This window comes from Stegodyphus dumicola, chromosome 10 (assembly GCF_044657685.1).
Source record: "Stegodyphus dumicola isolate Sdum_Otavi_A_Nest chromosome 10, ASM4465768v1".
In the NCBI taxonomy this organism is placed as follows: domain Eukaryota; kingdom Metazoa; phylum Arthropoda; class Arachnida; order Araneae; family Eresidae; genus Stegodyphus; species Stegodyphus dumicola.
The window spans coordinates 185238786-185253119 of NC_140777.1; the positions used below are offsets into that span (position 1 = coordinate 185238786).

At 31.9% G+C, this 14334-nt stretch overlaps 2 protein-coding genes across 2 annotated transcripts in view; one reads left to right on the forward strand and one right to left on the reverse strand.

Moving 5' to 3' along the window:
• The window catches only part of eIF2A (eukaryotic translation initiation factor 2A), a 101040-nt gene extending 99931 nt beyond the window's left edge, over nt 1-1109 (reverse strand). Inside the window, exon 1 of the mRNA XM_085825993.1 lies at nt 923-1109. Within this exon, the coding sequence (XP_085682119.1) occupies nt 923-950 (28 nt within the window). The 5' untranslated portion in view covers nt 951-1109. The remainder of the gene's footprint in view (nt 1-922) is intronic.
• Nucleotides 1110-1331: 222 nt separating this feature from the next.
• Nucleotides 1332-14334, forward strand: part of CstF50 (cleavage stimulation factor subunit 1 Cst50) — a 69505-nt gene continuing 56502 nt past the window's right edge. Inside the window, exons 1-2 of the mRNA XM_035377156.1 lie at nt 1332-1487; nt 10002-10129. Of these exons, the coding sequence (XP_035233047.1) occupies nt 1429-1487; nt 10002-10129 (187 nt within the window). The 5' untranslated portion in view covers nt 1332-1428. The remainder of the gene's footprint in view (nt 1488-10001; nt 10130-14334) is intronic.

A 14334-nucleotide genomic window follows, 5' to 3' on the forward strand; every position in this document is an offset into this window, starting at 1 on the left:
TTAATATATCATACCACTTATTGATGAATATTTTTAATTTCATATTTTGCAAGATTAAATTTTTTACATCAATGCTAAGAAAATCATTCATCAGTTATGTTTTTCATGTACAAGCCTAATTTCCTAATGTTTGTATCAACTGACTAATTTTATGCTAAATATTTATCACAAAATAAAAATAATAAATGAATTAAACACTGCTAATTTTAAGACAGATTCCATTTCTAGCAACAGAATAAAATAGTTAAATGCCTACTTAGAATGCTTTTTCATTATGGATTTTCAATAATGATATAGCTACAGATAATACAGCTCTTTTACATGCAAACGGTTTACTGAAGAATAGTGATCGAGATATACCTTTAGTACATATAGCTTATATAACATAAATCCTAGCTCTATTAATCATTATCCAGTAAAATCATAAATCGGAATTTGTATATTTGATTTGTAAAAACTCTTTCCACTTTTTTCATTTTTGCTAGTTAATGAGCAATTTTCATATTCTCCTTGCACATACAAAATTTTTATTATGATTACCACACTAAAATCTTAATTAAAAATTATTGACACTGTGAAAACAAGAAGCCGCCCCTCCCCCAAGGAGAAAAATGATATGCTTCGCACAATTAAAGCTTATTGTACATCAGAATTATAATCTCTTGTATAATTAGTTTTGACTGTATCTCTGACAAGTTACATGCTGACCATAAAATAACTTAGACGTTGTTAGTTATTCTGATAAAAAATGCATATCCATTTCCTTCTTTAGATTTATCAGCCTGGCTTGCGCATTTATTCCATAATTTAAGTTTTTAACATACCTCGTATTGATGGAAAAATTAAGTTAAAATTACCCAAATGTTATATGCTTTAATTTGATATAAAATTCTAGCATATGAGAAGACTGACTATTACTTACGTGCAATTACAGAATCTGGAGCTGACATAGTTTTGGGCTAGTTTCCCAAATTAAAAAAAGTACGTTCCCTTTCAATTCCAAAAATGAAAAAATTGCAACTCGGTTCCTTTTAGGATATATAAACACAGAAAGTATGTATAACTAATTTTGCATTCTCCGCTACTGCCATTTGCTGTTAGAGTTGAAGTCTGCTATTAATTAGCTAATGGAGAGATAAACCAACCGTTGCTCGAGTCGTTTAAGCTAAGAAATATTTTAACAGAAATTACTAATGTTTTTTAATATATTTGATGCTTTGGATAAGCGTACTATATTGCTCTATATCGTATTTTAATTGTTCTTTACAATCAACGTGCTATTTACAATCAGCTATTAACTACGTTATTAACTACGTGCCGAACAAGAAAAGTGCAGAAAGACTTAGCGGGTGCAAAACAAGACATTTGTATACTTTGTTTGTCTGTCTGTTTCCGGTTTGAGTTTGGAATTTAATTTGAAAATTTATAATGCCTCCGCATGGGAAAGGTTATAAAGAGAGAGACCAGTTATACAGATTAATAATCAGGTATTTCGAGAGTTTGTGTCCGTTTAATGTTAAACTGTTTTCTTACTTATATTCGTAACTGAATTTTTAAAGCCCAAATTGCAGAAATCCTAAAGAAATATAGCTGAGAGCATTAACATATGATATGAGGCATGAATTTATAAGAAGATAAGGAAATGGAATCATTAAATTAATCAGATTGGAAGAATATTTACGGGTGTATATTAAAAATGAATTTTTATAAGTGATGAAATTTAAGCATGTGCTTTTTATGAGAATCGAAAATTAAATTTAGTATTGGTTGTCTAAATGCTGAACATAAAAGATTTAGTAAAAAGTATTAAAATCTTTAAAATATAATAAAAAGTATTCAATAGATTAGACTTTGTCATTCATTTCAACAAAACAAAGTTAAATATTTTCAGATAAGCAATATCATTGCCCCACCATCTTCAAGTATCTTATTTGTACTCCATCATTGTTTTTTAATTAAAATTCGTTCATTTTGTTATTAAAGTCGTTAAGTATGAATTTTCTCAATGATTAAAATTCTTTAATATAACAATACTTTATCCTCTGATTGAAAGAAAAAAAAAAAAAAGTGCAAAAGAGATTGTCCGCATAGGAGATTGTTTCAAGATCTTCTGATTGTTCTATAGGATAAAGTGGTATATACCGTTTATAAATTTTAAATGTATATGTAATAAAGACAAAGATTTAGAATTTTCTGAAATTTCTAATAGAATGCATTTGAAATTAAATTGTTGATTGTAATATAACAATATATGAAAAGAAAGAAAAAAAGGCTAATCTTTGGAATATGGTAACAGGTAGTTTGGCGACATTTTGGTAAGGCGATAAAGGTTACTAGCTAGGACTTTAGCAATATACATGGATAAAGTCAAGAGTGTGTGCAATGCCATTTTTGTGCAATTCTGGAATGTTTTTTTAAGTGAAAATAGGTCGACATGTACGTGAATATCGTGTATGTGCAATTCTTAAAAACGCAAGCAGTGGGCGATTCTGCACTTTCTTCCAATTTTGCACCTAATCTTCGTCATGATTAAGCGTTTTTGTTCCATAAAAGTTCTAGAAAAGCATAATTCGACTAGCAGATTGTTGGAAAAAAATGTTGAGTTAAAAAAAAAAAAAGTGCCTTTACTTTGTGAAAACAAAATGGCGTCCAAAGAAAACTACCAGCTAAAACGGTCTCCAAATTTTTGCCAAAAAATCACCAAGTAACCATAATCCAAAGATTAACTGAAAATTTTTTCGTTCATGTTTCCTATAAATAAATCAATTTTTATGTCATATAAAGTATTGGTATTGATTCATTGCATTTTTCTTTTGACAAAAATTCCAGAATCATTAGAATTGATACTATGGTATATTTAACATGAGAATTTTTTTGTTGTTGATAAAATCATTTATTGACTGAAGTACTTAAAATAAGTTATTTGTATAAAATTTGAAAATATGTTGATTGCATGCATTTAAAATTCATTCTTTTCAAAAGTAAACAACAATGCAATCATATGTTGCAGATTTTAATTAAAAATCTATAGATAGATAAATTTTTATTCAATATCTGTATCAAACTTAGGTTGTTTTGTTGACAGATTAAAGAGAATTTTGCATGAAACCTTTGCCAAATTAAAGTTGTGTTCTTGTTTAGTTTTAAATTTTACATTATCATGATTTTCTTCCAATTTTATTGTCTTTTTGAGTAAGTTGCAGAAATTCTTGCCAACATAAAATTAGGTGATGACAAAATTTAAGTACACCTTTTTATAATGTTCTTGTTGAACTATGGAATATAAGTATTGTTAGCTGAGCATGTACTTTGATTTTTTTCTCGGGGAGGGGGGTCAAATAAGTGCTATTGAATGATTTTTTTCAATTGTTGTATTCCCCTCCCTCATAATGAAAGATTAATAAAAAGTGCTGTTTTCATCAAAATTAATTTTAAAAAAAGTAATAATAGAGTTTCTGTCAAAACAATCTTTATAGTCAGATTTAATACAGTACACAGTAAAAAGTCTGATATTCAGAAGTCCAATAATGGACTTCCAGACAATAAAACAATATAAAACTCACTTTCCTCAATCAGTTACAAAGTCTAGGAATGCATAGTATTTAATTAAAAGAAGCAGATGTGCTATAAATACAGTTTTTCTCTGGAACAGTTGAGATTCCTACATGTCACTTTCAAGCACTTGCTAGGAAATTGCACTGTGGAGAATCACAAAATGTTGATTGATGCTGTATAAATGTAGCCAAGTTCATGCTTTTAGTGCTTGAGGAATAGCATATTTTTATCTGACCTGAACGATAAGTGAAGCTACAATGCTACCATATTCTGTGTGTCATTTTACTAGGGTAAAAGTATATTTAAGGGTACCCCTTGGCAAAACTTGGCAAGATTTTGGCAGCACTTGGATACCGACACATGGTTGTGAGATTTTGGCAGCACATGGTTGTGCAATTCTTTGACTTGTTATTTTGGCTTGGTTAGCGGCAATTTTCGTGCCAAAAACCGCTGCTACACTAAGACAAAGAATCGTACAAACTCGGTATCCATGTACACATCGACCTATTTTCACTTAAAAAAAAAAAATCAGAGAATTGCATAAACTAGGCTTTGCGTACTCCCTTGAGTTAGTCCATGTACACATCGATATATTTTCACTTAAAAAGTCAAAGGAGCACCCAATCCTACAGTAGAGGCAAATAAAAATGCATAATCTTAATAAATTACATTTTGAACCAAACAGTAAAATAACATAAAAAAGGAAAAACCTGTTATGCATTTAAGCACTACATAAAGCAAATATCCACTTACGTTATTTAGAAATTCATTTGTCTTCAGTGTGTGGCACACAAAATACCTTAACCCTTTGCGGCATGGTGGGTCAATATATGTCCCGCCTAATTAATATTTATTTTCTCAGATAGCAATTTCCGTTAAAAATTTTCTAATCTTTTAAAAATAATCTATTTTAGTTATTATTTTTCTCAGTATATGTTACTACTATACCAGGGCTGAAGTTTATAAGCAAAAAATATTCAAAATAGGATCACAAGAGTTATATCCATGTATCTCGCATTTTTCCATATTTTAAAAATTTTGGTATACAATTTATGATATGTATGATTCTTTTTAATATTCAAAGGTATTTTATTTTCAAAAATCTTAATTGGATTCAATATTTTATAACATTAATTTTGCAGTTGAAATAAGTGGGTTAAAATTTGTCCCACCACACACTTGAATTTCCGCTCAATAGATGGCAGCACTCACGATTATTTTTTCTTTTCTTTTTCGCATCTACTTTTTTTGTGATTGTGCGCACTTTTACATCCGTTGTATGCTCTGATGTGCTAAATTTAGTATTGGTTGTCTAAATGCTGAACATAAAAGATTTAGTAAAAAGTATTAAAATCTTTAAAATATAATAAAAAGTATTCAATAGATTAGACTTTGTCATTCATTTCAACAAAACAAAGTTAAATATTTTCAGATAAGCAATATCATTGCCCCACCATCTTCAAGTATCTTATTTGTACTCCATCATTGTTTTTTAATTAAAATTCGTTCATTTTGTTATTAAAGTCGTTAAGTATGAATTTTCTCAATGATTAAAATTCTTTAATATAACAATACTTTATCCTCTGATTGAAAGAAAAAAAAAAAAAAAGTGCAAAAGAGATTGTCCGCATAGGAGATTGTTTCAAGATCTTCTGATTGTTCTATAGGATAAAGTGGTATATACCGTTTATAAATTTTAAATGTATATGTAATAAAGACAAAGATTTAGAATTTTCTGAAATTTCTAATAGAATGCATTTGAAATTAAATTGTTGATTGTAATATAACAATATATGAAAAGAAAGAAAAAAAGGCTAATCTTTGGAATATGGTAACAGGTAGTTTGGCGACATTTTGGTAAGGCGATAAAGGTTACTAGCTAGGACTTTAGCAATATACATGGATAAAGTCAAGAGTGTGTGCAATGCCATTTTTGTGCAATTCTGGAATGTTTTTTTAAGTGAAAATAGGTCGACATGTACGTGAATATCGTGTATGTGCAATTCTTAAAAACGCAAGCAGTGGGCGATTCTGCACTTTCTTCCAATTTTGCACCTAATCTTCGTCATGATTAAGCGTTTTTGTTCCATAAAAGTTCTAGAAAAGCATAATTCGACTAGCAGATTGTTGGAAAAAAATGTTGAGTTAAAAAAAAAAAAAGTGCCTTTACTTTGTGAAAACAAAATGGCGTCCAAAGAAAACTACCAGCTAAAACGGTCTCCAAATTTTTGCCAAAAAATCACCAAGTAACCATAATCCAAAGATTAACTGAAAATTTTTTCGTTCATGTTTCCTATAAATAAATCAATTTTTATGTCATATAAAGTATTGGTATTGATTCATTGCATTTTTCTTTTGACAAAAATTCCAGAATCATTAGAATTGATACTATGGTATATTTAACATGAGAATTTTTTTGTTGTTGATAAAATCATTTATTGACTGAAGTACTTAAAATAAGTTATTTGTATAAAATTTGAAAATATGTTGATTGCATGCATTTAAAATTCATTCTTTTCAAAAGTAAACAACAATGCAATCATATGTTGCAGATTTTAATTAAAAATCTATAGATAGATAAATTTTTATTCAATATCTGTATCAAACTTAGGTTGTTTTGTTGACAGATTAAAGAGAATTTTGCATGAAACCTTTGCCAAATTAAAGTTGTGTTCTTGTTTAGTTTTAAATTTTACATTATCATGATTTTCTTCCAATTTTATTGTCTTTTTGAGTAAGTTGCAGAAATTCTTGCCAACATAAAATTAGGTGATGACAAAATTTAAGTACACCTTTTTATAATGTTCTTGTTGAACTATGGAATATAAGTATTGTTAGCTGAGCATGTACTTTGATTTTTTTCTCGGGGAGGGGGGTCAAATAAGTGCTATTGAATGATTTTTTTCAATTGTTGTATTCCCCTCCCTCATAATGAAAGATTAATAAAAAGTGCTGTTTTCATCAAAATTAATTTTAAAAAAAGTAATAATAGAGTTTCTGTCAAAACAATCTTTATAGTCAGATTTAATACAGTACACAGTAAAAAGTCTGATATTCAGAAGTCCAATAATGGACTTCCAGACAATAAAACAATATAAAACTCACTTTCCTCAATCAGTTACAAAGTCTAGGAATGCATAGTATTTAATTAAAAGAAGCAGATGTGCTATAAATACAGTTTTTCTCTGGAACAGTTGAGATTCCTACATGTCACTTTCAAGCACTTGCTAGGAAATTGCACTGTGGAGAATCACAAAATGTTGATTGATGCTGTATAAATGTAGCCAAGTTCATGCTTTTAGTGCTTGAGGAATAGCATATTTTTATCTGACCTGAACGATAAGTGAAGCTACAATGCTACCATATTCTGTGTGTCATTTTACTAGGGTAAAAGTATATTTAAGGGTACCCCTTGGCAAAACTTGGCAAGATTTTGGCAGCACTTGGATACCGACACATGGTTGTGAGATTTTGGCAGCACATGGTTGTGCAATTCTTTGACTTGTTATTTTGGCTTGGTTAGCGGCAATTTTCGTGCCAAAAACCGCTGCTACACTAAGACAAAGAATCGTACAAACTCGGTATCCATGTACACATCGACCTATTTTCACTTAAAAAAAAAAATCAGAGAATTGCATAAACTAGGCTTTGCGTACTCCCTTGAGTTAGTCCATGTACACATCGATATATTTTCACTTAAAAAGTCAAAGGAGCACCCAATCCTACAGTAGAGGCAAATAAAAATGCATAATCTTAATAAATTACATTTTGAACCAAACAGTAAAATAACATAAAAAAGGAAAAACCTGTTATGCATTTAAGCACTACATAAAGCAAATATCCACTTACGTTATTTAGAAATTCATTTGTCTTCAGTGTGTGGCACACAAAATACCTTAACCCTTTGCGGCATGGTGGGTCAATATATGTCCCGCCTAATTAATATTTATTTTCTCAGATAGCAATTTCCGTTAAAAATTTTCTAATCTTTTAAAAATAATCTATTTTAGTTATTATTTTTCTCAGTATATGTTACTACTATACCAGGGCTGAAGTTTATAAGCAAAAAATATTCAAAATAGGATCACAAGAGTTATATCCATGTATCTCGCATTTTTCCATATTTTAAAAATTTTGGTATACAATTTATGATATGTATGATTCTTTTTAATATTCAAAGGTATTTTATTTTCAAAAATCTTAATTGGATTCAATATTTTATAACATTAATTTTGCAGTTGAAATAAGTGGGTTAAAATTTGTCCCACCACACACTTGAATTTCCGCTCAATAGATGGCAGCACTCACGATTATTTTTTCTTTTCTTTTTCGCATCTACTTTTTTTGTGATTGTGCGCACTTTTACATCTGTTGTATGCTCTGATGTGCTAAAATGTCTAGAAAAAAATTAACAATTCAGGAAGCTTTGGATCTTCCATCGGATTGCGACTCAAATGCTTCAGATGTCAGTTCTGATTCAGATGAAATTGAAATCCAAGAGAGAATAACTGAGGTTGAAGTTATTGCTGAAGAAGAAAGGGAAGTAGTTATAATTTGTTTCGCTTTTTAAAGACACAGACCCATCTATGCATGTGGCACTGTAAATATGGATCGGAAGTATCTACCCAAATTTTAAAAAGACAAATTTATGTCAAGAGAATATATAAACTTTTCAGTTAGCGATGATTCAATTTATTGCATAAAACGGAAGGATAAAAGATCCGTTTCTATTCTGTCTTGCTTGGAAAAGGCAACTGAAATGAAAGAAATTAATAGAAAAGAGTGAGATGGAAAGACAAAAAAAAAAAAAAAAAGTACTGTGCCCAAACAGCATTATTCCATACAATAAGAATATGGGATATGTCGACTGATTGATCAACTGACAGACTATATGACATAGACCGCAAAAGCAAGAAATGGTGGCACATGATTTTTTTTTTACTTTTTACATGCGAGTATAGTAAACACATTTATTCAAGTTTGTTCGCGAACCTGATCATGATGTAAAAACAATGAAAGATTTTCTTCTCTCAGTTATAGAAGGTCTAATGGCGCTTGCAGGCAAGAAAAAGCTGAAAAGAAAACTGAAATCCCCAGTTCAAATAAAAACTAAAATCCCGTTCGTACAACCAGAAAAAAGACTAAAAAATGTAAGTAAAACGCCAAAGAGAACGAGCAGGAGAAGATGTGCATATTGCAGCATATCAAAAGAAGAACAATGAACATTTTGGATGTGTGAAACATGTGAAGTGCCTCTATGCTTACAAAGGAATGAAACAACATGTTTTTCAAAGTTTCATGAAAAATGATTTTTTTTTTCAATTTTAATCATATATAAATGTTTTTGAATCAAGTGCCAATTTTAATATTTTATTTAGTATCATATGTACGAGTATCAAATTTTAATCTTAAAATAATATTCAAGAAAATATTTTCTTTTGTTCCTAAAATTTAAAAATATTAAATATATACTATATGCAAAATGTGCATATGCAAAATTTTACAAGTCATGCATATATGCAAAAAGTACAAAATGCATTTTAGTGTGTTTATTATGAATATTTTAGAATGCATGCTTTATTTTGTTTATTCATTCCACATATGATTTTTTTTTCCTGCTATACACCAATATGCTATAAGACATGTGCTAGTTGCATGGTGGGACAAACGGTATCCCACCTTCCACTGTAAAAAATAAAAGCGCAGAATTTTTTTCAAGCCTTAAAGGCACTTAAGTAAGTCCATCTGACTTATTCTAAGGCATTTTTTTAAAGATTAATATATATTTGAAATATGCGTGTCGCAAAGGGTTAACCGCATCCAAAAACTTGTTAAATTATCTGAACTAGAATCCATGTGTCATGATCGCCACATAAATACACAAAAATAAGAGTAAAAAATATCCTACATAGTTCCCTTTTTTTTTTTTTTTTTTTTCGGAAAATGACTACTAAGTAAACCTTCATTTACACATCAGTCAATTAACGCACTTTTCCCCTTCCGTTCCAAATCGTACAGAAACTTCAAATTAATCTTACTACATTTAGCAATTCTATCAGTTAAATAATTAAACAAGCAATGTACTTCCTAACCAACACACACCACAAAAGTCATTAAAAAACATCACATGATTCAAAATTTCCCGTAATAATGCAAACGATTTCGTCATAATAGGGTTTCCATAACATTTAACTACTCAAGTTACCATAAATGAAACAACAACTTAGCAATAAATTAAACAATTTCATGATAATACAAGGGGTACTCTAAAGTGAACTCTAATCTTTACTAGATTTAAACTGCTGACCTAAAATCTGGAATCGCCGAAGCACTGATGACTCCAGATCTTGGATGCTGTACTGTGCTAAGCTAATTGTGTTGCATTTCTGTTCAAATTAAAGCTTGACTTTACAAATTTTTTAACAACTGTGATTAATTTTTTATAGCCAGTTATTTTATGATGGTTACCAAACATTAGCTGTGAGTTTATCAAATTTGATTAAAACTCAACCTCCCTGTCCTCCTTCTGATCGTCTGCTTCAAATAGTAGCATTGGGATTAAGAACCGAGTTAGGTAAGTCATAATAAAGTGCATGTTTTCTTATATAATTAAATTTTGATTAAGTAACTAATAGAGTAGTTTGATGTAAAAATAATAAAAAAATTAATTTAATCTTCATAAAACGAGAATGTGTATATTCAAATGAAGTAAAAATTTGGATAGTTGTCTTCTGTAGTGGCCTTGGCGAGAAAGTGTATTTCTGCATTTGTGGAAAATAAACAGTTACTGATCAGCCATTGTGTGAGAATAGTTAGTTACCAATCTGCGCATGAGCAAGAAACAAACAAGTCTTTTTTTTTTTTTTTAATTGCATTGTTTGAATATTTTTTCATTGTAAAATAATCATCATGCTTTCTGTTTTCCATCATTGGAAAATGAAGCGAAATTGATATTTAAGAAAAAAAATTAAGTAGCAATTGCTCAACTTTGGCTGCCGGAAATTTTCTGGTACATTTATCTATGCTTTTTTAATAAAATCGTATTAAATAAAATAATTAAAATTTTCTGGCATGTTTATATATGTCAAAGTAAATTCTTTACATAATTGTATTAAGTATGATAATAAGTGCAATTTTATATTAAATTATGGTACTACTTAGTTTTCACGGCTCTCTGTTTATATAAGCAGCACCAAGATTATCAGCAAGTTATATTTGTCGCAAGATTGTCACCAAAATTATTACCAAGTTACATTTGTTGCATGTAATCTGTGGCTGCCAGAAGATTTCCACCATGAACAATAGCGAGCATTGCCCTTGAATGTACCTTATATATTGTTATGTTTTCTTTTTTTTTTTCTGACACCAGTTGTTATGTTATTTTCTTCCTTCACGTTCGTACCGGGTTAGTAGATTTGGAGTGAATAACGACGACATTTGATGAAGTATCGAAGCACACTTTATTTACCAATATTAATCAGGACAGCTCCAAAACACTTTTACAGTCATCGAAGATATACTATAAACATGCTGGAACAATCAGTGACACAGCCTTCACACTGTCATGCAATAACGGTGGAGACAGCTTCGCTGCAAAGCACCAGAGTACAGCTCCCGACTCTGCTCGGTCGTTCTCGGAACTCCACGTACTCTCGAGACTCTCCACGCTAGAACTTGCGATGCACTTGACGACACACAGAGCACAGCTTTCGATTCTTCAGTTCAGTCGTTCCCGGAGCTTAACACACTCTCTCGACGATGCACTAACCACAATACACTAAGAGATTCTTCGATGCACTTGACGACCAACTCGCCACTAGACTTCAAGACATTTAATGATTGACTATCAACTCGCTAGGCGAGGCACCTTTACTAACTGCGTTCCAGCAGGGCTTACATAGCTTTCAGCTTGTGTTCTAGAACATTCTGGGCTAAACAGGTAAGAATTCATTCCAGAAGATTCCCCATGCATCCATGGCATATTGTCAAATGTGGTAACCCTGCCTTCCCTTGCCATTTTATGGCAACCCTGAACTAGCTTTGTGGGGAAACTACCTTACCGTCCGTGCCTTGACATTTAGTAACACTGCCCCTTCCCAAGAACTGCACGTCCCGGGCAGTACAACCCTTGGTCAGAAGCCAAAAATTCAATACAAACAAAACATAATAAAACAAACAGCATAACTAAAGAAACAAATATTTACACTATTTACAAGTTAAATACACAAATTAACACATAACAATTTCGAATTATGCAAATTAAAGTTCAAAAGGAATTTCAGTCTCCTTCTCATTAAGTTATACCTGAGTCAAATACTTTTCCACTGCAATTCTCAGATGTATTCCTGTTTTTCAGATCACAGTCTGAAGATTCAGTCCTTTCAGACTTTCTATCCACAAGAAGGTCTAAAACAGTTCGTTCATCACTCTGTAATTTATTCGCATCGTGTGTACAGTTCTTCTCAGTAATTTTTAGCAGTTGGTACATGCTTATTTACCTCGATTTCTTGAAAACCAGTTTCGATGTTTGTGTTAGATTTATGAACAGAATCCAACTCTTTATGAGCAGAAGTATCCTGATTAAGAATCAAGTCCTTGTCTGCACAACCTACACTATGAGGCACACATATAGTTTGCGAAATGGGTGAATTTTCTTGCAATACTGGAGCACACTGTGTAAGCTGCACACCAGCTTCTCCCATCTCTGCATCACATGCACTCTCAGATGGTTCAACTCTTGCTAACTGCAACTTTTTAACTTCATTATCACTTTCTACGATCTTGATAGTCACATTTTCACTTTCTTCTATCTCTACTTCAGGCACATGAGAATCAAAAACTTCTTTTCCGTCTTTTGTTTCTTCACTTTTTCGATCTCTGTCTTTAATCTCGTTAGATGTTTCATCCTCTATTTCTTGATTTTTCTGTCATTTCCACATCTTCTTTTATGGCTCCAGTTTCTTCTGAAAGCTCTACTTTCATCTGTTGAAGTTGGTCTCGCACCTTTTCTTGGCCAACATTTATTTCTTCTCGACAGGCTTTCTTTTTCTTCTCTTCCAGTCTGGCTTTCATCTCTTTCAATCCAGCTTTCACCTCAACCCTCATCATATCATATCCGACTTTTATCTTAGCTAAAATGTGCATCGAAGTCTTCATCTCCTCCACCATAGCTTTCCTCTGCAGGCAAGTCACTGGTATTCACTCACTAATCCCACTTCTGGGTTAAACTGGTAAGAAATCGCTCCAGAAGGTTATCCATCCGTCCATGGCACATCGCCGATTTTGTCGCCAAATGGGTGATTTCTCGCCAAATGTGGCAACCCTGCCTTCCCTTGCCATTTTATGGCAACTGTGAACTTGCTCTGTGGGGAAGCTACCTTGCCCCGCCTTGATATTTCGTAACAGTATTTATGGGAATTGCTTTATTCAAGACTTGGATAAGCTATAAGCATGTGTAAGAAATATGCATAAGAATAATAAATAACTAAAATAATTCAGATTTAACTTCATCAGCATATGATAGAAGTATGAAAAATTTAGGTGAACAACATATTTTTGTCACTCACTAAGACTAGTGACAAAAATATGTTGCAGTTGCAGTAATAAAAGTTATATGAGTGTAAGGTGAAAAGTTCTCAACCTCACCCAGAGATGCTGCTCCAATCAGCAAAAATTTGTTTCCTGCCTGGGTGTAGGTGTCATTAGTTTGTGTGACAAGTTTAGTTTCAACTTCTTCTCTTAAGTAGTTGTTTACACAAATTTTTGCAGTAGACGTCTTGTGTGTTATTCAATAAAATGGATAAACTTGAATATTGTGCATTCATAAAATTTTTCATTTTGAGTGGATTAAGCCCTAAGGAAATTCATCCGAAGTTGGCCAAAAGTTTACGGGGACTTTACTTTTTCTATGTCAACCGTCGAAACGTGGGCAGTGGGCAACTGAATTTAAACGTAGTCGCGCATCCCTCGGAAATTACCCACGTGAACGATGACCAAAAACCGTAACCACACTGGAAACCATCGAAAAGTACATAGTATTGTGTTGGACGATAGGCGAGTGAAGGTGTGTGAGAAGTAGTAGGATAAAGCTGTAGGGACTGAAGCTGTAGGGATATAGGAAGAAAGGGTGCAAAACATATTGCATAAAGAATTAGGAATGCAAAAAGTCTGTACAAGATGGGTGCCGTATTTGCTGAATCCCGATCAAACGCAAATGCACAAAACTATTTTTGCATCAATGTTTAGACCGATTCAACAGGTATTCTACTGAGTGTGCTGTGATTTGTCACCATGGATGAGACATGGGTCCATGACTACATGCCAGAAACGAAACAACAGTCCAAGCAGTGGATGGAAGCCGGTGGTTCAGCATCAAAGAAAGCTAAATTAAATCGCATCATCTGGGAAGGTCATGGCCAGTATGTTTTGGGATGCAAAAAGTATCCTGTTAGTTGATTACCTTGCAAAAGGGAAAACAAATACAGGTGAATATTACTTCGAACTTCTTGACCAGCTGGATGTCAAAATTCACTAGAAGAGGCCTGGCATGAAAAAGAAAAAAAAAAATCGGAACTACTCTGATATGCACCCTCAAGTCGCCAAATATCTTTGGCGAGAAACTTCACGCTGCCATATTACTATCTAAATTTTTTGTCTACATTTTGAACTTTTAGCCTAAAATGTCTCCAAAAACGCGGTTTTCGCACATGCAAAAACTACGTTTTAAACACACAATTTAGCTAAAAATCCGAAACAAAAACAAAAAATTTAGATAGCAAA